A 26,269-nucleotide genomic window follows, 5' to 3' on the forward strand; every position below is an offset into this window, starting at 1 on the left:
GAAAGTAGGTGACGATTTTTATGAGAGGATTGCAGATGTTATTCATACATACATCGATTAGTAGTAATGATATCTATCGCTACATCAGTTAGTCCTTCAATTCTGTTTTCTTCTACGAATTCGCATCGGAAAAAAATGCACTGACATAATTGACCTTATGTTAGATTATATCTGCATAAAAATATATTATTAATTTCTCTTGAACCTTATGGTAATAGGGACGACTATTATCAGCATTACTTTCATTCTCTGATAAAAAAATATAAGATTGCCACTTTGTTACGATTGAAAGTTGATCGTGTTTAATGGTAGGAATTTCTATTTCGTTGGCAACTTTAAATAGAAATGCTACCAACATTCCTGGTGTTTCGTTATTTCATCCATCAAACGAAATATTTTTTTCATATTGAGATTTCTAACAGTTCGTAGCAGTTGATTCCTCCACTTATATACTTAGTAATCAAGTAGAAAATACAAAGACTTCTAAAGCCTTCTTTTCTTATTGTCCTTGACTCAGGAACCTGTTTTTTCAATTAACCCACAATAGACTGTTTTGTTTACCCATATCGCATTAAAATAATTCGATTTCTTCTAAAACAAACAAAAAACAAATAGTATTAATAGAAGAATTATACAAGTATGAATACCATTTGTTTTCCAATGTTATCAACGATGAACAATCTCTGCACCGTTCCGTGTCGAGACTCAAGCTACTATCGATATTTAGTAGACAATTGATAAATATCAGACATCACGTTAAATATATGATTAGCATAATTATAATAATAATTGACTAATTTTGGCTTCGTATAAATGTAGTTTCTAATTTGCCTATTCGTTTCCTGGACTTTTATGTTCTCTAACGAACATACAATGCATAATTGGCCTTTTCCTTGTTTTTCCTCTCTTGGAGGGTGTTCTCCATTCAGTTTCGTAGGGGATCCAAGCTTTCCAACGAGAAATCGTCGGTATCGATGGAAAGACCTCTACTAAAACCATCCTGAAATATCAATCATAACAGTTCCTTCTGCCAATATCCGTGAATGTTTGTTTCAAATTTATATAAAATCATAATCTATATACCTTCATTTCGAGTAGTTTCTTGTCTAAAAGACCAATAGCATTCTCGAGCTCCTGTTGACTGGGGTTGGAAATCGTCGTCGGTGCTCCAAATTCACCCATCTCGAATGGATCGTTCATTTCATTCTTTGTATTCAATGATGGAGCCGGATTGAAGGGAACGCTGCCGAATAAATCCTCCTTCACTCCGTTTTGGCGTCTGGAGTCCTTCGCTTTCGGTGGCGGAGCCACTAAACCGTCACGAAAAAGAAATGTGCAGACGTCTAAACCTCGAATCTTTTTCTATCAGACAAGAATACCTTATTAACACTTACACAACGGGGGAGGACTTGTGGTTCCATTGCTCTGCGAGAAGAAGTTCGAATTCGAGGATAGCTGACCATTCAGAAGAGAATTATGATTTGTCTGGTGATTCACGATTCCGTTCGTCGCGGTTTCATACGCTCTTGGGTTAAAATCTTCCTCGAACTCGTCCATCAGGAGTCCTTCCAACTTGGTACCAACCGACGGCGTAGAAGCTGGTTCGCTTCTGATCGTGTAAACCATTGTATCTTCGTTAAATATTTATCGAACACACGAATACTAGTATGTATTTCCTACGTACCCCATAAAATTATCGTCGAACGTCTTCTCAAAACTTCTCGGCGGTACCGGCGGTGGTTGTGAACCGTTCGAGGTATTTCCATTGGTATCGCTGTTCGCGCTACTGGAGGACTTGTTACTCGTTCCATTTACCTGCGTTGTTTCGCTCGATGCTCCAGGAACGTGCAGGATATCTGGCAGGTTGTGTTGCGACAGGTATGCTGATACGTCAGCCTAACAGAAGAATAGATGACGGACTATCGCTTATTAATCTTCATTAAAGTGTGTAATTAAAATTAGCATTTTCTTTCCAACACTTTTAGTGGTTATCCCATCCACATTTAGGTAAATTAAATCTATCACAATCTTTACATTCAACCCTATGCTACATCTGCAAGATATCATTGTGATCTTTGGAACTAACCGAGCCTTTAATGGCAGCGATGTCCTGCAACCGCTGACGATAGGCATTATTCTCGTGTTCCAGTCGCTTTATTTTCTGTTGCAGTACCATGCATCGCCTCTGCGTTTCCAAATCTTTCCCAGACGTCTCTAAGAATCGCCTGTACGCCAGATCGAACGCTTGGCCAATGGTGAGCGTGATCTCCTCGGCCAATTTATCGCTGACAAATACAAAGCACGTGTGCCTCTCAGCGTCCTCTTCCTTCGCGATGAAGCTGAAGAACTTCTTCTCGCCCTTGTCGTCGGCGCAATAGGATATTCTGTGCAGTGGATACTGATGCATGATCCGCTGAAAGGTGTACATCGACTTGAAAAACGACCCTTCGAGGATCACTTTAATACCGAAAACTGAATAGGAATCCAGAAACTCGATAATACCTTCGGTGTCGTTTTTGTTTTTGGCTCCTGAATCGCGACACCATCGATGCTGATGGTCAACTCCACCTTCGGAGTCTTCGTGCCCTCACTTTTCCTCAACTGTTGGTTGAATTTCAGCTTGCAGATCGCCTCTTTGACCACCTCAATACCCTTTGGTTGGTCAACTTCTGTGCTGCCCAGATACTGAAAACATTTAATACACAAATTATGATCTCTCTGATCATTTAATTGATGATAACAGGTTACACCACCCTTTCTCTAAGAACTGGAACACTTGAAGGACTTACTTGTCATTTAAAATGTTGATAGTTGGATTCAAACAGACTTCGAATTGATATGAAGCATTCATAAAAAAAAACTCTACGTAATACTCGGGAGATACAGATGCTTTGTTAGTAAACTGAATTGATAGTTTTATTAATCGAATAACGCATGGTATTACTGTTATAGATTATAAACATAGGATTATGAATGTAGGGTAAATGTATGCGTCTAGATTCATTATGCATTCCACAGTTTTTCTCCGTTCATTTCTGGGCCGTTTGCATTCGTTCGCGATCATTATCATAAACCGTTGCTCTATAAGCAATAGAGATGATACAGGCCATGACACCCAGGGATCAATGGTCAAGGCAGACTCTTACGTCTATTGAATGCAATGCCTGTATGCAATTAGTACATTGTATCATCGATTGATTCAGCTGATCTATCTTTAGTGTTTAATGGTCGTATTGGAGTGTGCAGACCGACCTTCTAAATTTAGTCAATTGTAAACAGACACCTAAAACATTGTAAAACAGAAAGGAACGCAGTGGGATACGATTTTCACGCGTTTCGAGACGGAATCTTCGTTTGTCTTTTGATCCGTGGACGAAGCAATAAATTATGTCTTTATCTAACGGCTTAAATCCACGGTTTTATTCTCGCAATCACGATCGCGGGTCGTGGTCGTTGAATTTTCGCGGAACACGCGAATTTCAATGTTTTCAACAACGGCGGGTACAAGGTAAAATGAAAAATAGCAGAAGTGTGTCGTATCGTGACCTTGACTCTTCGCGGAAAGTTCGAGATTCGACGAAATATTTACATCTCTAGTGCATACGGGCAGCGTCGGGATTGGAAATTGTTTGTTTTCATTCGAATCCCGATCGATTTTGCAACCACGCCCGACCTCGGTGATCGTGTTGCTAAATTCGCTGGTCGTCGTCGACCCTGATGGCGTGTTCTCGCTTAGCGTGCACTTTACGGGAGGAACCACTGACAACATAGCATCGTACAGGCTTGGATTATGATTTTTTAGGCCCGGAGCTATCAAACCTTTGAAGGATCTCTTGGTTGAAAGGAGGGGGACAAAATAAAATATACAAGAAAGTACATAAATTTGCAATAAAATTAAGCAACATTCATCGTAACGAACGTTTGATTATAACGAACAATGCTTCGTTATATTTTAATAACTATGTTCCCATTTGTTTCTACATTTAGTGCGATTTCTAATTGTGTTAAAAGGGGAACAGTAAACAAAATTTCATTCAATTATTTTTTTGTATAAATGGAGTGCTTGGATTCGGGCACGAGGCTGCGGCTCCCCTTTTCGATTGTCGCACGATGGAATTCAAATTTATCGGACTGATTTACAGAGATTGAAGTTAAACAGAAACTTGTTTACTGAATACGAATTTTCCCGAATATTCTTTAACTTCTATGTTTAGTGATTCGAAAAATTGCGAATTATGCCGCGGAGAATGGATGTTCTTTTTTTTTTTTTTTTTATTAAAATCTGTACGTAGGATAACGACAGGTCTTCTCGATGGAAGAAATACTCGAGTGTTTCACAATTGACTTCAGAATTATGATCACAGAATTCTTCCAGCGCTCAAACAGTTAGAAAGTCTACCTACGGTCCCCGTACGTATAAGTTCTTGTCCTTGGCTCGAGCGTTTTCAACGCTTCGCCAATCAATGAAAAATAAAAAGAAGGACTAAGTTCGTTGCATTTTCTCTGTAACGGGAGCAATTAACGGCGCAAAGACCTGCCACGGAGAAATCTGTGAAATTGAAAAACCATTGGTGACATGAGCGCAGTCAGGGTGGGGTGTATATCTTCAGGTACATTTAATAATATGGGCAATATATTTTTGTTATCGTGATAGCTGACATCAAAACCATTCTAGTAACCTATACGTATAGCTGCGTGACCTTCGTGTGACCTTGAGAACGAAAAATCCAGAAATTTATGGGAGTAGATTTAAATAATAAAACAATTACGATAGGGGGATTAGTGCAAATAGGAATTGAAGTTTTTGAGAATCTGTTAAAATAAATTTTCTGCATAGCAAAAGCAAATGAGATATTTAAAGCTATCACGTCAGATGAGACACCCTGTATAATCAGCAGTTAATTCAACGGACAATGAGTTATGGTTTCATTCGTTTCATTTTCAATGGAATCATAAGCCCCACTTGTTTTGAAACGTTCTGCGTGACCTATGAGCAACGAGGTGTACAAAGAATTCAGGAGAAATCCGTGAAATCGAGGGTTGGCCAAGTGGCTTTGGTGAAATCACGTTAACGAACATTACTTCATACTTTTGATCCGTTGGTTTTCGAATAGGAATTGTTACGCGGCAATTTCGTGGCACGTCTGTACGATTGAATGAGTCAATTAAGGAGGAAAACGGTCAGTACCTTGACCAAATAGGCGATGTGGCCTTTTTGAAGCGCATCCGGTGGGTGTATCCAGTTCCTACTCGTTCCTGAAAACACAATTCACCGATTTTACCATAACAAACGAACAACCGAATGGGAACGGTCAATTGTATTCAGAGAACACGCCGTTGCTCGGAACGTTACTTACCGTTTTTGCTCGTTTGATTCTTGCTATTCGCCGAGTTCTGCGCCCACTTCAGTAGCGTTGAGTTCCTCATACTGTTGGCCTGCGATTGTCACCTGATCACGGGAACACCTGGAACAGAAAATGCACAATTTTTAAATATTGATAATATCGATACGAAAATCCTATCAATTTACCAATTAAAATATTTAATATTTACTTATTTCATTTTTTTTTAAAAACTTCATCATTTCAATGAATTGAAGCATATCACTTGGAGAACAAATTTTCAAGGTGTTATACTTTTAAAAAATGATTTTTCGATCCCTATGAGTGGAAATAACCCAATAACGCTGGAAGATGGTCGTCAAGAGATCGAAATCTCGTTCACGATCGGACGTCGACGACGACGAATCATATTGTTCCGTCGAATCACAGGCTTCTTACTGTCGAACCGCGTGAAACCGGCTTAAACGCGACGCACGACGGCCGATTGTTCGAGGCAGTCAGCCTTGGACACGAAGGCTAAACCCTTTCGCGCGTTTCATCATCTCGCGCATGACACTATTCACACTTCGCGCGACCGCTTGGTGTTGTTCAATTAGATCAACCGTGTGGCATCGACGCTGCTGCGACCAGGGACTTCTACCGAAACGTAAAAAACGGTAAATACCGTTATTATACCGGTATTTTCGGTTGTACCTTCGCCCTATAAACCCTATATAAGCCCTACCCTTATAGAAATTGAAAAAATACCGATATTTATTTCGGTTTTCGATAATATACCGATTTAAATCCGTGGCTGCGACCGGAGAGCCTTATGTCAAAAATTTTCACAAGTTAAAAAAAGTTTGGCAAAAATATGATTAGTCGTTTAGAAGAAAATTGAATGTCCAGAGATTTACCCGTCACGTCCCATTGTGCAGCGGCGGCAAGGGAAAAATGAGCGAGCGCAGCACGAGTTTCGCGAGAGTGTACTAACTGAAAAATGAGCGCGCGCGCAATCACGAGATCCCGCTTTTGTGCCGGTGCTGGCCGGTATCTATCTCCTGTACATTCTATTTGAGAAGCGTTTAAAGCGTTGAAAGATGGAGGTACGGGATTTAATGCACGACTTCCTATTCCTCCCACGTAGGCCCCGCAAAGAGGTCGAAGAGCAGAGAGCGCTGCGGCTGCCTGCGAACGCCCCTACGTATCGCTTTGCCACACGGTTCTGCGAACCCGTCGGGCGAACCGAATGGTACTCTGGTACCCGATATGTGTGTGTGCGCCTTTCCGTGACTGGACGTATGCCCTTGCCACGCGTACAGTCCCCTGCAATAGTCTTCCTGGTCGAGGGGAAACAGCTAAGTTTGCAGGTGATAGGGGAGGAATCGATTGTACACTGACGTGCAAACTCGGCTTCCTCTAGGGGAAAAAGCAATGTAGGAGTTGGGGCCTCCTGCTGATTGATAAATGTATTTCAAACACTGAATTAAATGTTAAACCGAAGGTTAATTTCGCATAATTTTTAATAACTCCGAGACCACCTGGTAGGAGGTCTTTCCCTTACATCACTTTTTCCCCTAGCGGAAGCAAAGTTTGCTCGTGAGGGTAAACTGGTTGGAGCAATGGAGGGTGGTACCACCTAACGTGAGCACCTAAATATCACACTTGTTTTTGATGGTAGAAGAAAATGTGAGAGGAAAATATTTTATTGGGAGGGTCAAATTAATAGTGTGATCAGCAAAAACAATTTTCTGAAGGACACATTCGAAATTTTAAGCTTTTTCTTTGAAATTCAGTTGTCCAGTTGGAATGCAGCTGCCCTATTGGGAACCAGCTGTCCAATTGGAATGCAGCTGCCCTATTAGAATCCAGCTGTCTAATTGGAATCTAGCTGTCTATTTGGAATCTAACTATCCCTTTGGAATCTAGTAATTCTCAACACATCACGCGGTCTCCTCTTGTTGGAGCTTACTGCATATCGTTCACTCCTCTATTCTGGACCCTAAATAAGCAGTGAATTTCGAGAGTTCGAAGATGGAATGTATTATTTCATACTCGACTGTACCCTAGTCCTTTTTCCATTTAACTCGAAGTCTGCTTCCTCCTCTGTGATGGAAATCATTCTGATTGCGTGTGTTCCCCTACACGCTAGGTCCTGGACCTCATGAGAACTGGGCTCTGTCGTTCTCGGTGACACAATGACTTCCCATCCGTCACTGAGCTCGCTCTAATCGTGAGGACGTCGAGTTCGAAGAAACTGGATACTCTGGTGGTCTATTCTGTGTAAATTGTACGACACCGTTACGTTGTATTTTATAGAACAGCATAATCCTGACCGATATATTACAATTTTCGAATATTCTTTTGAATAGTTTTAATACTCGATCCGTTTCCAGAAGACCAATCAAATATTCAGTTTCTGCTAATAAACCACACGAATCCTAAGAAATGATGTGTTGGACAAGAATTCAATAACCAAATCAAAGTGCAGACACGTTATAATTCATGAAATATCGTTTCTATCAACCATACAGTGCGTCACAGATTTATTAGCATACTTTCGAAAGGACAAGTGTAAAAAAATGTTTACACCGTTCTTAATTATTTATTCGTGTTACTTTCAATTCCACTTATAATAAATTCTTCTGAGTTTTAAATATAAATTTACATTTTGGTATGTAATTTAATTAAATAAATATTACGGTCTTTCATGAACAAATTTGTTAGTCATTGTATTATTGGGTTCAAGACGGCCAGAAAAGTAATTCAAACAAATGGTACCTCGAAATGAAATTCTGCAAGGAATTAAACCCAAATTGAACGAATACGAAAGTCACCTCAACAATTCACATTTTATACTTAATTACAGGGAAATAAGTCCACTGACGATTTCGTATCACTGAGATTACCAAGAATATGCACAATAACTCATAAGAAGCTCGCACGTTTCGACAGTACGTTTCAGGTATTCGCTCCTATGCATCTTATGAATTTTCATGGCTCACAAAAACTATAGGCAAGATCTGTGCACAGAGCCAGCTGTGGCGTAGCTACACGGAAACGAAAACCATACACACACATACCTCGGTTGCGATCCGTTCAACACCTGTTGCACCGGCTGCCACGAGTATCTACAGGGTGTTCCCATTCGCAGGAGGCGAATCGAAGTTCCGACTAGAGGTGCAACTATCGATTGTCGATAATATCGTTAAGATATTATTAAAACGAATAGAAACGACTGAGGTAGAATGCAAGGCATTAATTCTGTCAAAATCATTTGAAATTTATTAATTTTTATTGAAAGCGATTATAGACAACATATTAGAGTGTTCAATGCAATCTTTGTCAGACTATAATGTAGATTAGTTTTCGAACAAGAACCAAAAAATCTTAGGAGTGCCAAATTTGGGCCCCTTAACTCATACATTGCAGATTAAACTCTGATGAACTTTAACTCGAGAAAGTTGCATAAAGATTCATATTCTGGTAGAAATAACAAAATCCATTTCTATATACTGATACTTCACGTGGCCAAAGGATTAATTTAAAAAAAAAAAAGACGCCCCGTTCTCAAGTGACAAGAAAAAAATTCCAAGGCATAACCCATTGTACAAATATTGTTCAATATTTTCGTGATGTACCTATTAGATCTCTCTTGCAGTCAACCGTCTTTCGTCGACGTAGGAAAAGTAGCCGGCAGTAAAACTGGATCCCAGTAAGGCGATTCCACGCGAGCATACACACGCGAAACGACTCCGACTTTCGCGCGATATTATTAGCATGCGTTCGCTCGATGCAGCGCATCATCCACGTGGAACGCAGAAAAATCTGTGTCGATGGAAAAGGATCGAGGATTTTCGCGGGATTCTGGCCTCGAAATTTCCCATTCCCCTCTACGGTTCTTCCCAAAACGATTCCTGAAAGGCACTACTGACACTTCTACACATTTTCTTTTACCGAATTGTTAAAGTCAAAACGAAACTACAACTTTTTTTGTTTCTCCCCTTTCGAAAAATCCACCAAAAATATCAGTACGCAACAAGTGGATACGCATCTTTGGCATATATGTGTAGTAGTGTCTCCACAGCATAAGAATTGATTAAAAAGACTTTATAAAGGCAAGGATTACGATCTGAAGAGTACAGGGACAAAAAGTGTCCAATGTTACTTTGTGTAAACGAACATTAAATATGGTTAAAATGGCAATAACATGGAACTGTCACCTCTATGGAAAATACGACGTTTATGTGACTTGGAAAATGCAATGAAATAAATATTGTAATAAAGTTCAATACTATTTATGTGTCATTATTAATATAGTAAAGCCTCTATTATCGATTTCAAAATTCTGGTCCATTTTCATTGTTAGGTACTAGTATTTAAAATTTTTATTTTGCATAAACTTCCACCGTCATTTGTAAATCAAATATCGTTTGTTGTTTAACAGTTTCAAACCGTAGGAACATTTTTTCAATGAACCCGATCGAAAGAATGCCGTCCCCGAAACGTCATCACGGAGAGGTTCCATTTACGAATCATTAAAATGTATAATTACCGCGAACCTCTACGTCATGAATAATGAATAAAACGTTGCTGGTGTGACGACCGTAGAGACCCTGCCGCTAGACCGTGTGCTCCGTTTAATGTCAACAACTTTCGCCACCAATTTCGTACGCGAACGAATTCTGATAAGGCGAACGACGGAAGCGGCGCGCACCGAGCCGACTTTCGTTCGTGTACGATCGATCACGCGTGTTCCCCCAATTTTCTTTTGGACACGCTTGAAATTTTCGATTAGACCGTCAAGTTAACTGTAAACAACATCACGCTGGGGTAATTGCTCTATTAGATGACCGTTAAAAGAGGAGTTTTACAGGCGAGAAAAAGCGTATCCGAGGAGAGAGCAGAAGAGTCTGTTTTCGCTCGCGAGCGATGCGGAGAAACGCTTCCATGGAATTTTCTAATTGCTCGTCCGAGAGACACTGGTACCGTTTAGATGTGTGGCACCGACGCAGTTATTCCACGAACTAACCCCCAACACAGACGACCCACGACAGCTCCGCCGTCCATATGTTAATCATCTGGTTGCATAATACACGTTCAAGGTGAAACACTCCCCCTCTATCGCGCGAATCGCGTTTCACCGCTCTGCGGTCATCGCATCTCTCTCCCTGTACACGGTCTCTGTCAATTAGTTGTCGTTGTTAATTTAATCCCTGATCCCCAGTGTGTCGCTGGTATAGTGTTCAGAGTGTTCGTTGCATCGAGCTTTTTAGGGCAACTTCAAGGAAAAGCAGTTCCAGGAATGATTATTGTTCTCATTTTACTCCAAGGTTTTCAGGAATTCCCAGAATCCTTCGTGATTAGTTTTGATACAGTCCTCCTTCTTACAATGTTCTGGATCCATAAAACCTGGAACACATTTTCGGTCAATTTATGCTTCCAGAAACAACAATTTTGATCGAGTTTTCGCCTTTGTTATTTCCCAAGAGAGTCGTCCATCATTCCTCAGAGAACCTTTGGCGAGGTTCAACTTGTTTTTTTGATTCCTGAAGCAAAAGTCCAAAGTTCATCGAAAGTAATTTTGTGAGCAGCGTGAAATCGAACGCGAAGTCATTGGCGCGTGGAAGCTAAGAACGCCGAGGAAAAACGAAGACGAACATCGGGAACATCTTACCGGGCTCCTTTCGCGAGTCATTACCCGTCGGAACAACCGCCTGGCGCCGTTAATCAACGATTAACTATACATTCAACAGGGTGAACAGTAATTGCCTGCCACTTTTCCAGCGGATGCGGGCAATTAGAAAATGTTTGCACGCACTTTCACCCGGACCGCCGTGAATGATTTCAATCGGTGGTCCAAGGCAGAAAAACCGAAAAAAAAAAAGAATGATCGCGCACGCAGGTTGTATTGTATTGTTCCGTGAATCGTGATAGTGACACACATTTAACATAATATTAAATTTTATTATATCCCTTATTTTACTTTTTACTTGTCAATTTAGAAGATACTATGAATGCATAAACATCCGTAGTCTAGTTAAGACTTTGTAATTAACAATGCTTAATTTTAAAATAATATACCTAAATGTTTTAATAAATAGGGTGTTTCGTCTTCAAACTGATACCGTATTTTGACAAGGGGGTTATCACATATCAATTCCAAACGCATAAGACTAGTTCTATGAATCACATCTAAACCATTCAATCAATCATCCTTTGACACACTTACAACAACGCAATAGCACAATATCAGTTCTAACCCCTGAAATCTGTTATGTCTAACAATTAACAGCGTGTCCCAATAGCACATAAGCCATTAACGACTCCAATTCCCGATAAGCATAGTAAAAAATCAACGGCCATAGTGTCAACAGTGCGCATTACCCATTTCCAGTGACCATCTATCCACAGAAAAAAAAACTCTAAACTCACGACCAACGGCCCTGATTCTCGATACGTACAGTTTAAAAAAACTCCTACATTCACGTGGATACATATGACATATACACGTCTGCACGGGTTAGCCACTGATCTACAGTTTACAAAACATTTCCAGAAGAAAAAATAGAGTAGAAAATTCCAAGCGCCAAGGGTATCGACAGCCACGATAAGCCGACTGAGAGAAAAAAATACTCGATTGTCGTTGCATACACGCAAGGAGGCCAGGCAGTTATCGGCGACAGAAGAGGCCACCGACACGAAAACCGTGGTGTCACAGGGGTCGTGTTCGTGGAATTGAATTGGTGGAGAGATTATTACTAATCGGCCGGCGCCATAATCGATTTCTTTTCTGTTCCCCGCCGACGCGATCCGTACAAATGACACAAACAGCTTCCGCCGTTCAAACCGGTCCATCTCGCGGACGGAACCTGTCTCGAAACGCGATCGCAACCTACTGTTATCCGTCGAAAACGCGCGGGGAATCGTTCGGTGTTGATTTTTCGTCCTTTTTTTCTCCCCACTAGTTCTTCGCTCGGCGGCGATCCGGTAACACAATAGCCGCGTGGCGATTACCGTAATGAGAGATACGGGAATAAAATACGAGGACGTTTAAAAGCACATCTAGAGCGAGAAGAATACAGGGACGTTACACCAGGTCAGCGGAACCTGCCACAATCTACCGTGGTTCTTAACCCTTACGCGTCCGTGGACGAGATATCTCGCGAACTGATTTTTACGCATCCGATTCTTTGGACGTGATATCTATCCGGAACAGACAGTGACGGAAAGAAGGTTATGCATTGATGATAATATTGTTTTTTGGTGCGAGGTCAAATGAAAATCATTTCCAATTACGTAGTTCCACATCGACACTAACCTTAATCGTTACAGTTGCTTATTATTATTATTAAAGGGAAACCATTCTTAACCTAATATTATATTGAAAACAGTATCGTCAGATCATACAAATACTTTTTTCTTCTTTGTACTTTTATGCAACAACGTCCATCCTAAAGTGACATATTGTATCCTTCTTTAGAGACTAATTCTTTAATTTACCATCTACGATGTGTCTACTCCAGATACTACATATGATAAAGTCTCTCATCCTTAATGTGGACAGAACGAGAATATTCATAATCCTAAAGCATAATAATTTAATCAGATGCAATTCCACTAGGCCACTTCAATATTCAACAAGTTAAACCTCGACCATATTCTTAAATTGTCAATGTAATCACTAATGAGCCAAGCTCTAGATAATCTAGATAAACTGTTCTCTGGATAATCTTCTGGATAATATTCTAGTTGGAATTCGGAAATTTCCAAAGTTTCGTAGGAGCACGGAGGCGTTGGTTAATTCACCGACACGACAAATCTCGACAATTACTGTCAACCGAGAGGGATCCCCCAGTCGGTCAACGAACGGCCAACGCATCTAAATGGACCGCGGCGAGCCTCGAATTTTCCACGTTTATTATCGTTCCTCCTTGGATTCCAACAGCGGCGGCGGCGGTCTGATCAATTGCGGGCAATTTCTACGCAAGAAAGTAAATAGCACGGCGGTGCTGGTAGAAAGTAGAACGTTTGAGAGAAGAGGCCGGGGATTTCACTTACAAAAAGCATAACGTAATCTCGCCCATAAACCTTTCGAACCGCCACGCCGCTGCTCAGGTTAGTCAATGAAAAGTGAAACCGTGCTGCCTTCTTTTTTTGTTTTTTCCTCCGTGAAAAGCAGATTACATTGTCTGGGACAGTACTAGAATAATCTACAAAACTGTACACTCGTTAACAAAGAGAGAAATTGCAGAAAGAATAATGCATCAACTAGTCTCAATCGTTAGATTCATTTTTGTGCACCAAACTCTCCGTAGGCAATGTGGGTCGTTAATGACCCAAGCTACTTCCCATTTTTTCTGGATATTTTTCCGAGTTTTTATTTTTATTGACAAACTTTTTAAACATTTCGCTTAAGGAACAATTCTGTAATGTAGTGGAGTGACAACTCATCTATGAAATGACCTACAGTTCGATACAGCTTGTATTGCGATAAATCTCTATGACAGAATTATCGATCTAAACACTTTGAGAAGATCAACCAAATTCTTCATAATATTCTGATTCATTCTGTACGTTAAATCAGTAAGTGGAACAAGTACACAGTTGTTCCTGCATCGGACAAAGGAATCAGATGCTGAAGACGTTTATAGAGCAACTGCGTTTTGTATGGATCTTCAATGACTCACAGTACCAACAAAGAGCTAAATCGACTTCATCACTGTTTCTGTACGACCGTCTCAGATTTCGATGATATGCTTCACTCGGTCGGTTAACCCTTCGATGTTTATATCGAGTATATTCTTCACGAAAAAGATGTCATTTTTTTATTTAACTACGAGTATACTCGTCAACAAGTAAAAAAATTTTCATTTGTTATTTAAACTAACATTTAGGTAACACAAAAAACATATTCGTAATTTTGACTCATTTTAGAATATCTTAGGATAAAAGAAAATAGTATACGAGTATACTCGTCACAGTTTAAAAGTAATTGAGCACACAAGTGCACATTTTCAAAAGGGCATAAAACACTTAAACGGTTAACAATGTAAGAACGAGTGTGTTCACACGGTGGTAAGTCGAGCAAGTCGCGGGCGGCTTAAGCATTCAAATGGACGCAGTTTAGAAAAAGTTTTCCGTCGTAGAGTGACTCAACGGTAAACCGTCCCGTCGGTCGTCGGTTAAGACTTCAATCAAACAGTTACTTGGATCCATTAATTACGGAAGAACAGGTAGGAACGATGACTTTCGAATACCCTCGCACAATGGCACCGTTCCACTGGCAATTAAACATTCCAACAAAGGCGAGCCTGCGCGCAAAGAGAGGACACACACGCGGGGACAGCACAGTTTCTGAATAGACGAGAGACGCATTAAGGCTGGTATGCACTTGAACGTAATACATCTGATCTCACAGAAGTGAACACTAACATTAATTTTTTTGTCACATTTACGTTAACATTGGGCACGCTCGTGTAGTATAAATAATTTTACTACTTAACTAACTTACTAACTTTGACAGTGCAGCAGTTTCAAGTGGATACTGGGCTTTATGTTGTTCTTTGTAGTTCAAGGCCTTAAACTGTATGTCGCGGAAATATCCTACGATTATTCCACGTAATCTACAGTATTATTCAAAACGTTTAACATGTTTCAGAGTTGTGTATATTCCGACTTAAGCCTGGTACCCACTTGGATGCAAAGATTCCAGTCTGAAATAAGTACCACGAAAGATTAACAAATTTACGAGACTAGAACTCCAGAATACATGTATGAATTAACAGTTTTTAAAACGGACAAACCAACCACAACACTGTCCGCACACAATTCTACAATAAAACAACCGTTAACTGCGTATTAGGCTTTACAATTAATCCTCGGAGTATCCAAATGTAAACTCGAACCACTGAGGAGTCTGTGATCATATATGTACCTAACAACATGAGTATATACCCCACATGTGCAAAACAATACTGTATACATTTCTTTAAGGTGCGTATCCACACCTGCAGAAAGTACTCTCGACCAATCTGGTGCACACCAGAGGATATACATTTCCCAAAAGACAGGCCCCTCAACGATATTAACAACCACCTCAATTACCTAAGTAACACTGTCGAGTAGAAAGACTATATCTGTATACGATTCTTACGATACTTCGGAAAATACTTCGAAGTTCATCAAATACCGTGAACAACAATTACGAACATCATTCCCAAGCGTCTTCGTACAAAAACCGCAGAAATATATAATTTCAGCTTACCCAAGATACACAGGCGATCGGGTAACAATATCCAAACAGGGTGGGGTAAGCCTCCAACAATATGAAAAACTAGCGACACATGCTCGTAAAAATTCGCGGGACAGAGTATATAATATACCTACGCGACCGGTTGCCGAGAAAATAACGAAAAAGTCGAGGTGACACACGCCGCTCGACGGCTCGTGATGGACTGATCGACGCGCGCCCGCGTTTATTAACCGAACAAATCCGAAGCAGGCGAGTCTGGAGAATCGACGAATGGTGTATCGTCGAGAGTGGGAGAGAACCAGTCGTGGGAGTCGGGAATCGGTGCTGCTGGCGGTAGATTATTCGGTGGAATGAGGAGGTACCCGATGCATGCGTGTATATAGGTGGTGGTACCAGCCACGGCCGAGACCATGGTCCTCCTCATCCAGTTTCAGCCGCGTTTGCAATTGATCGTTATTAGAGATGGTCCTAACAGGAAGCAGATACGGTGGAATTACCTTATCTCGTATTCGACTAACAAAGAAAAGATAGAAAAAAAGATTCATCATTTTTCACCGTTTAAACGTGGAAATTCCAATTTCTGTAATTACAAAATAATACTAATGCTTGAATAAGTAGACCTGTGGGAAACGATTATTTAATCTCATTAACTGTTTCACTCCTTTTAAGTGTTTCGTTTCACTTTGAAAACTTTTGTTTATCTCTTCTATAAGTTCTGCATAGAAGCTTATAATGCGAGAACGTTTTTTAAAAAAAGAATAGTTCCGCGGTCTATGTTTTAAATAGAACCTATTAAAAGGTTCCATAATTATTTTCGATCCCTAGTTTTCAAGACCGAATCAAACGCTACCATTCGCACTCGCGATTCTCATTATTTTGTGATTTATTGTCGACTGTAATGGAAGACCTGTTTCTAGAAGAAAAGATAGATGATTGTATCATAATTTTTCGAGGATTGTAGGTGGTACTGCGGCGTGTCCACGGAAGGTTGTCGGTAGGCGGCGAAGCGAGAGATTTCGAAGGAGAACAGACGGAATGAAGACAGATGCACGATCGGTGATCGTAGATGATAGAATGAGAAGGGATAGGAGGATGGTGGTGCCAGCCACGACCGAGACCAAAGCTGTCCGTCCTCTTCTGTCACGGATCATTGAGAGCGAAGGATAGCGCGTTCTCGCGACGATCCGTTTATGACATCAATCGAATAGCGATAACAGCATTTTTTTCCCCAGTTCGATTTCTATTATTGACCAACTTTCTCCATATTCTGTAATAGTCGTTACTTGCATACACTTATTATATCTTTTATTCGAACGGAGAAACTATTGGGTTGGTCTTCTGCAGTAGGATGATACTTTTTTGATTTTAGTACAAAACACTGCTCCTAATTAATAAATTACATACGTATTCTGAAAATTGACACTTCAACGCGTCGTACAGTGTTTCAATTACAAATGTTAGCTGGACAAAACAATTTTTTTTTACTACTGTAAAATTTCAGCACATACAATTTTTTTTCGATAATCTAAAACATAATAAAATATTTTTTGACAATAAAAATTGATTTTTTTTCTGCGTTTTCCTTTTTTCAGAAATAAGAGAAGCAGGACTGTTCAAAATGTTACACTTAGATCTCGAGCTGGTATTAAAATCCACGACGATATCGAAAACTTATTATTTTTCGTCAGCTTTTAAGAACTCGATTCACTCGTAAACAAACGCGCAAGCACGTAAGAATCATCGTCGAGGGAAATCGAGGAATTTCTCATTGTCAGACTTCCCATGGCAGCGGTTCGCACGAAAAGTTTGCGTTCTTGTTCCGTCGAACTCTACTTTCATAACCGTGTGGTTGCAGATTTTGTAATTCGGCGTTTATTTTCTCACGCGTAGAGACACGATTGCGCGCGCAATCATCAACAAGCCGGCTAGCATCCTGTCGCGGATGCGTCTCGTCCTAAATCTTCTTCTACGGTTTCGTACAGCCTCGGAAGTCGTCGATCTTCGTGTTTATTCAGTGAAAAAAGTTCCAGCGTATCGCGATTAGTCGACATCCATCCGATTGGAAACGATAAAAAAAGCTGGGTCCCTGTAGGGGCCTTGGAATTCTAGATCCCAGACGATCTGGGTCTTCTAGGGCTGGGCTGGTGGTTGGACTTTGTATTCCATGGATAGAAATACCATACATTCCAATCCTTTCGATGAACTTGGTTGTACTATAGGTGAAAAATCGGAATCTTAAGGTACTTATCCACTTTGTAGACTTGGAATTTTAAATCGAAAAATTTAATTTAATTTAATTTAATTCATACGGGTGAAAACCCATTCGAAAAATATCATTTAGTTTTGGAAGTCACTGAAATTTATGTCAAATTAACATTCGGTTTAACATTGATTTCAGTGCTTGAAATAAATTTACTAAGTGGTAGGAGTCGTTTCTTCTACGCCACTTTTTCCCCTAGCCGAGTTTGTTCGCGAGGGTACAAGCAAACAGGTATCTTCATAAAAAAAACTGTATAAAACGTGTCATGATCCTTCAGAAACCTAGAAGATCCAACGATTACCAGAGAGAACAAAGGACTTCGATGAAAAAAAAAAGACAGCACCGTTTGCGTAAAAATTCCGCGCACAATCTGCACGGCCAATCGGCGGAATTTCCAGTGGATAGACGTAACAACGACGTGATGGAACAAGCCAACACGCCGAATCGTCGAGATACGAATATCAGTGAAAAATTAGCGGTATCCCCGTTGGTTGCTTGGCACCTGCCCCCTTCCCTAGACGGAAAACAGTGGCTTTTGCCTCACTCTACAAGAAAAAAATTGAATTGCCCCCTCCCTTCCCAGATTTACAAAATTTTTGCGTAATATTTCATATTGCAGTATAATTTGAAATACAACCAACAGCCTCTATTAACAGAACGCATACATTTTCAACGATTTATGACTTTAAAAACAAAATAAAGTGTGTCTGGCTACGTACGGCCTTTTTCACTGTGGCAGTCGATGTGTTAATATTTTTGCCCCCTTCCCCCCCCCCCGATTGATAACCTGGCTACGCCCATGGTTGGTTGTGTATGATTTCTCCGCGTGTTGCACGTGGTATCGTCACGGACGTCACCGACTCGTATGCGAATGTCAAAGATGCGGGGAGCAGGTTTTCAGTTTATGATTCAGCACGCGAAACGGAAAACCGGTTTTTTTTTCTCGCGTATACCACGTATATGCGCCTCCTCTCATTCATTATACGATCGATCGACGAAGGGACGCTGGTTGCACAATTTTTGTTTTGATCGTCTTTACGGCGAACACTTCCGATTTCACGCTGGTAATCCTCGTCGTGCGGACAGTGGATCAAAAACGAGATGCCTGAATGATTCGTGCCGTTTTGGACCGTAAGTTCTTCCGCTTGGAACGGTAAGAATCATTCAAGCACACTTTTGTATACGGGGTGCGGCCGAATAATATGTGCAAGCGGGTACGAAGTGATTCTATCCATTCTTCCATCCTACAACAAAAATTGGATTTTTACACCCCCCTTTCCTTCCTAGAGTTACAAAATTTTTTCGTAATATTTAATATTGCAGTATAATTTATAATTTTGCCTCCTCCCCCACGCCTCGACTGATAACTCGGAGCTACGCCCATGGCTAAGGCTATATCTTCAAAGTAACTATAGCTACCTACAGCTTTTATCGTTGAACCAGGATCAATCCTCCCGTCTTCTGGTCGATCTTTTTGGAACTTTCTCGAGTTCCGGTTTCACTGCCTGTCCCACTGGACCCCGGACAATGCTCGACCGTCTAGCGTAGGCTCTCGTCTCGAACGGTGGATACGCGCGAAAGCAGGGAAAGTATGTATGTATGTATACCGATTCACTATGCCTGACACACATAGTACAGATATTGCCCGGGCGACGCATAGGCGCCCCCCCCCCCCGTTTAATGCATGGAAATCGCGCGCACAGAGAGAGATCCAGGAACACGATGCAATGCGAACAGGTTGAATATCACGGCACCTGGAGGGATCGGTACGACTCTCTCTCTATACGGACGAATGTCTTCGAACGAGGGCAACCGATTTTTAACTTATGGAAATCGCCATTATGGCGAACAACTCACATGGGCGTGGCCAAGTTACTAGTCGAGGGGAGGAGGGCAAAAGTTATCTTAAGGTAAATTTCATATTATTTTTTTCTTTTAGGGGGTAAGGGGGTAAAATCGAATTTTAGAGAAAGGTAAAAGCCACTTTATTCCCTCTATGGGGGGGGGGGGGGGGGGGATTCCATGGTATAACATGAAGAGAAGGAAACTGTCGTGCACGAATAACGTTTGACAGAAAATAAAGAGCGAGAATCGTGTTACTGCAAAGAGAGACTATTTTCAACGATCCTTCCGAGAGTAACTGAATCCTTTTCCTCCTACCAGCCGGAAGAAACTCGTGTATGTTTCTCGTTCTCGGTGAGAATTGCATTTCTTTTGTTCGTTTTCGGCTGGGGGAGCCTGTGTAAGACAGAGAATTGAATTCCACCGGAGAGAGGAATCTCCTTACAATACAGATCTAGAAACCCGTGTCGGTCGCTATAGAAAATATTTTCATAAGGGGATACTAGTTCCTGTGTGAATTACCAGAAGGCAATTACAACAGTTCGAAAATACAATTCTTGTTACCAATATTGCCAGATTGGACGATTTATCAATATTTGGGCCACTTTTTTATGAAAATTGGCATGAATTTTTTTTTAAGAAATCGCAGGTCGCAAATTGGTCGATTTCGAATTTATATATATTGTTAATTGTTACGTGTTATCGATAGGTAACTGAGATCCCGCATACCTACTGTTGGCTCTCGATAATTACCCGTTCGTAGAACTGCCCATCTCCAGAGCTTCCAACACGGGTAATTATCGCGAGTTTACTGTGTTTTTACTCGACGAACACACGAACAGTGACACACGCGATCGATCCACCCGGTATAGAGAAGCCATCGACCCGTTCGAACGCGACACAAATGTCGTCGCACCAAAAATGCGGGCGAAGGCGGGTCTCGTCTGGTGGCGGTCAAGAGCATGGCCATAGGAACCAGCTGATTATACGTGCCCGGTTCTACAGTGGATCGAAACTTCGAGGGGCGGTTTCATCCCTTAAAGTCGCGTCTCAGCCGATAAAAAAAAATACGTATACCTTATTTCTGACTGCTTAACAGACATACGAAGTTTCATCAAAATCGGAGGGGGACACTTCCGTGCCTTCCATTGTGAGTTAAAATGTGTAATACAATTTTCCTTCTTACTCTTAAAAAAAAAAAAATTCAGATCTCAAACGGTTACCAAAACGTTGAAATGAATTATCCTCGAAACTTTACTGTCACGCTCATAAAATCAGAAATGATCACCGTACTCCACTATTCGCCTTTGTCACCGTGTGTTCACGACTTGACGGCGAGTCACGCGCGTCTCTAACCGTGCCATTATCTCCATGCAAAAGATCGACGACAACGGTGCTTATGTATTGCATATCTAGACGATCCATAGAATCCTCCAGGCGCGTTTCCTATTCCCATTGAGCACGAGGAAGACGCCGCAGGCATGGTGCGTCGCACGGTTCTTTCTTTAGTGCCTATATACACGAATAATGATCAACGCGACTGCGGGTGCACACGTACTCGAACGTCTGGTTCATTTTAATACGCAGAACCTTCTAATTACATTGTGCACCGCGACTGAATAATCACGCGCGCTGGGGATACAGAGGCCCCAACTGATAGTACCTACCTACGTGTCTTGTGTAACGATAACCACGGAAGCGATTCTCGAGCCACGTGGCTGAATCGCGCATGGAACGATCACTTCGGAGAATCGAATAATTTCTATGTAGAATTCACCACGTTGGAAACGCCGTTCCCTCGTTTATTTTCACTCGTTTATTTGCCATTCAAGAGGATATGGTCATCCTTGGGCGCGGTGATGCGTGTATGAATTATTGTTCACATTCCTTGGATGCAGCGAGAAACAGGAAAATCCTCCTTGGGGACACTCGATCATCATACCGATATTGGCCTGCTAAGACTAATTGACGTTGCACTGCAAGAACCTTGTTCTGGGAAACGAGCGATTCAGCACTTTTAATAATGACAATAATATGCTGAATTTTTTCGGTAATATACAAAACGTCTACGTTATTTATTGTTTAAGGACGATTTAAACTCAAACCAAAAAAAAAACATCAACTTAATTGGTGTTTCCATGAATAGATACGAAATGCAGTGACATCGTTACAGAATAGGGTCCAGCAGCAAAAGGTAAGACGTTCCGGATGGAAAAAGCTTTTCCCCAGCGGGTACAGGTAGGGGAGGCTTCCTGATTCCACGAAATGCATGCACCACGAATATTCCCACGTGTCTATCGGGTGACTCATTGAATGTCGCCATCGTTGAATGGCGAGTCTGCCGACCGAGCTCTGATTGGTCGGGGTTTTTCGTTAATATCTCGTTAACAAAGCCTCGGATACCATTTTTGCTAAGGAAAAACTTGTTTCAAATCACCTCACGAGTCTCCCATTTCCGGGTCATCCAACATTTTTTTTGCACCCTGTATACATCAAGTTGACCGTACGAGCGCTGCCACGCGATTCGACGAGTCACGTAATTGACAGACCAATGGTTAGCACCACGTTACATCAAACCAATTTGTGTGTTTCATGTTCACTGAGAAATTAAACGCTACCAACGATTTAGCACAGAGCGGTCTCTGACATAACAGTCCGTTGGAGGTGGAACGAAAAAAAGAAAATGGTCCTGGAATTATTCGGTATTCCGCTGAAATCTAATGACCAAACTACCTACATCACCAAGTATATAGTTTAAAAATTCTTTGGGACAGAGTCATTGATTAGAAAATAGTCAATCCTGAATGGAATTTCTCCAAATTCATAAATACAAACACAGGCGAACTTTTGGTACCTCGAAATTTTCCATTTTTTTTAGGGACCCCAATGCAAACGCTGGGAAATTAATTTTTTTTACTGATATTCGGGTCTTCGGGGTGAAACTACCCCCTCGAAAATTGTAATAGATATAAAAAAATTGTTGGGATACAAATTTAATGACTTCTTATGTCATAAAATGTGTAAAGAAACTGTTAAATAAGTAAACAAATTTTTAACAATTTCATCACATAATTTATAGAGTATAAAAAGACACTTAATTTTTATTCTAACAATGTTTTTACATCTACTATAGTTCTGAAGATATAAAGGAAAATAGGAAAGGACATAGTAACATTTAAGGGGTGGTTTCACTCTGAAGAAGCACACGTTCAATTGAAGTCAACGAGCTTTCGAACACTCATCGAGGATTTACTGTAATTACTCTGAAGCCACTTTATAATCAATCAAAACGGTAGATTCCCTTTTACAGTCGTTATACTCTATTCCTGTATCTCTTGCATCCATTCCTTATCTGAATCATACTTATCAGCACTGCTGCGATTTCGTTGCAACGGGAAATGTGTGAAAACGGGTGTACGAACCCGGAGAAAGAAAGATCGAAACAGGGCACGACGATAGTGAACTTAGTGGGCGTTCGCGCGATATAGAAAAGTTATCTGCGGCCGTCGACATGCTCGCGTTTCATTGAACGACAAGCCACGGCAAACAATCTCTCCTCTCTGTACATATACAGGGTGTCCCAGCTAACAAGATCGCCTCGAATAATAACTTATCTGTACAGTTTAGAATATCAAATTCTGAGTAAAAATTTGTTGAACTTCGTACGTCCTAAACCATATAGTTAACGAAATATTTAAAAAATAATCACTGTATTGAAGTTGAGGGTCATCAGTTCGAACACTTATAGCTTCCAGATAGTAAGTACAGTGGCAGCTGAACATGAAGGGGGCTCTGAACTTATTGCCATTTTACTCCCCTACAGCCCCGACCATGGCAATATAGTGAGAGTCCACTGTACGTATTAAAAATTATTTTGTAAATATCTCGTCAACTATTAGGTTCAGCACGTACGAAGTTCAACAAATTTTTACTCCGAATGTGATACTCTATCGATCTATGTTATAAAAAAAGCAAGGTGACCTTGAAATCTCTGAAATTCCTGCACCCGGAACAAAAGCACGTCCCTCATAAGATGTGCCACTTGATGCCATTTAAGATCCATGCCTCAAAATTAAAAAAAAATGTCATAAATTCAATTCATTCAAACTTTCATAAAGTGTACCGTTAAGTTGTTATTCGAGGTGATCAAATTACCTGAGACACCCTGTATATGTATAGGTTATGGGACCACTTCGTTGAATCAGCCACAACGAAAGGGGTGGCGGGACCATCGCGTGCGCACGTACCGCCGCGTCGTTTGTCGTGACATCGGATACATTTTCGCCGCACGAATACGAAATAAGTTAACTGTGACAGAACGGACAACGACGACAGCAACTACACACAACACGTAAAGGCTACGAGGAGACTTTATGACGTCCCGTGTGGTATTCACAGTTTCCTGTTGCGTCCTTCAGTCGATTCACCACGCCACAACCGAACTTGGATTTGGCCGTTGGAACCGTTTCCCAATATTTACAAGAGTTTGAAACCTCCATCGATCGTGGATTCAGCCAATTTCGCGATGTGGAACTGACGGAGATCCTCCGTGAGACGTGTAATCACAGAATTGTTTTGTTTACTTGTGTTTTTGTAGAGGACCATTATTGTTAGAATAAATTTTATTGTTCGTCTCGTACTCTGTTTCTTTGGACACACCCGTAGCAATTCTAAATTTTAAGTAAATATTGGGCCTCGATTGATAGTTGGTAGCCGGAGTCGATCGAATTTTGTTGGCCTGACGATACTGTTTCAATGAGAAATAAAGGTGATTGGAGAACAAGAAATATTGAATGAATGTTGTCGATCGTTATTCAAATAAAATTGTACTGGTTTGACATACGAAAACCAATATTCCTGTTTATTCAGTATTTTCTCTTAAATAAAGGCTCCAAAATAAATTATTTAAAGTAGCTTATTACACTTTTCCATTGTACAATTATTTATAGTGTACAGGAATATGATACATTTAAGTTCCTAACTCTTTCTACAAAATAAACGAACCTATTGTCCGTATACTAAGGAATATAATTTATCAAAAATACCATTCATTTAAATAAAATTACTCGAGTAACGAATAGATTACTCGAAACAGGGTCTCACTTGTACCGGTTCTTTCGTAAATTTACACGATATATATGATAGAAAGTTTCTTGTCTTTTCACGCCATACCCTAGACTTTTCATTTCGATAACAATCTGGCCCGATCTCAACGGCCATCGTACGTACGAAAATATGCCAGGCTAAAGCACGCATGGCACAATAACCCGAAGAAGCGCGAATCGTTTGAAACGGCCAGAACCGCTTGAGAAAGAAAATGAAAGCGCGATAGAAATAACAAGGTTTTCACCTAGAAACCACACGTATGCAAGAGAGACCTGTGCGATCGCCTTCCAGGCTTGAAGGAGCGTTGCATTTGCCAGCGTGTTGTCCAGGGATCACGGACAGACCTTTGCGCGTTTACCTCTTTTCCGACCGCTATATCTTCATCTCTGTCTCCCCGTTTGCCTTTCGCTATTCCGTTGCTGGGCTGTACACAACGGGCCCGCGCGTAAAAATACCGAAATAGAAAGTCTCCGCGGTTAAAATCTTTTCCCCTTTATCTTTATCCTGTTTCTTCCTTCTCTTCTTTTTTTTTCGTTTTGTTTTTCTTTTCGCTACCTTTCCGTTCGTGTCCCCTGGATAAACACCGGCCGCGATACGGTGGATCGAATCACGATCACAGAGGACCGAATCATTCACTTCTTGGATGCAATTTAATGGTTTCACTCACCGATGATGAATTACTGGGCCGACGTCGCCGACTGACGTTTCTACACCAGGGTCCGTCCGCTTTCCCTGAACACAATAATCCACCTGTTCCGACGGCACAGAAACCACCGATGCGAATGAGAAAAAGTCTTGTTTGAGAGTACAGGCGGGCCCGTCGAGTAGGCAGCCCCCTCTATTGGCGAACAACGTCAGAACCGCCATCTTGGATCCCAACGGTCGCCATGTTACTAAGTTTCGTGTGGCGGCATGTTTCGTATACGACTGAAAGAAAGTATCTGTTTAGAACACGAATGAGAACTTCTTTTGGAGCTATTTATGAGTTTAATAAAGCATCCCCTGATTATTATTGAACTTTTGCTGTGTTTGATCAATACGTAAATCGACCCATTTTATGATATATGTGATAATAATATATATATATATATGGTATAATATATATTATTTATGTAATATTATGTAATAATATATATTATACACTATATTATATTATATGTTATAATTGAACAAGCGGTAGACTTTTAGCGTTCACTCTGTGACTGCAGTTAGCTGCAGAAGTCGACTGTTGAAAATTGAAGGGAATGATGGTATAGTCTCCGACCTCTCATAAAGAATTTAATTATCGCATTTTTTTTAATTTTGTAAGCACTTATAAAAATGTCGATGTTTTCTAAATAACATAGTATCATTTTCCAATGAAAAATGTAAACAACTAAATTACATTACTCGTTTAGATGCATGCTTGTTAGATAATAATGATATTTTAACAAATAGTGTACAAATATAGTAAACACCATAGTTTATAATTCTTCTCATTTTGGG

At 40.7% G+C, this 26,269-nt stretch overlaps 1 protein-coding gene across 5 annotated transcripts; it reads right to left on the reverse strand.

The window, feature by feature from the left end:
- Positions 1-667: 667 nt before the first annotated feature.
- LOC107193975 (PTB domain-containing engulfment adapter protein 1-like) lies at positions 668-25,553 on the reverse strand. 5 transcript variants are annotated; one of them, XM_015583517.1, is made up of 9 exons: positions 25,452-25,553; positions 5,358-5,465; positions 5,189-5,256; positions 2,503-2,685; positions 2,087-2,431; positions 1,685-1,896; positions 1,395-1,609; positions 1,084-1,310; positions 668-1,000 (listed from the first exon to the last, which is right to left on the reverse strand). In XM_015583517.1, the coding sequence occupies exons 2-9, from the start codon at positions 5,425-5,427 to the stop codon at positions 926-928; spliced, it is 1,395 nt and encodes a 464-aa protein (XP_015439003.1). In that variant the 5' UTR covers positions 5,428-5,465; positions 25,452-25,553; the 3' UTR covers positions 668-925. The 5 variants fall into 5 exon arrangements, with proteins under 5 accessions (XP_015439003.1, XP_015439006.1, XP_015439005.1 ...); XM_015583520.1 differs by lacking the exon at positions 25,452-25,553 and adding an exon at positions 15,711-15,742; XM_015583519.1 differs by lacking the exon at positions 25,452-25,553 and adding an exon at positions 15,589-15,696.
- Between the last annotated feature and the right edge of the window lie 716 nt (positions 25,554-26,269).

This window comes from Dufourea novaeangliae, unplaced genomic scaffold (genome assembly GCF_001272555.1).
Source record: "Dufourea novaeangliae isolate 0120121106 unplaced genomic scaffold, ASM127255v1 scaffold21, whole genome shotgun sequence".
In the NCBI taxonomy this organism is placed as follows: Eukaryota; Metazoa; Arthropoda; class Insecta; order Hymenoptera; family Halictidae; genus Dufourea; species Dufourea novaeangliae.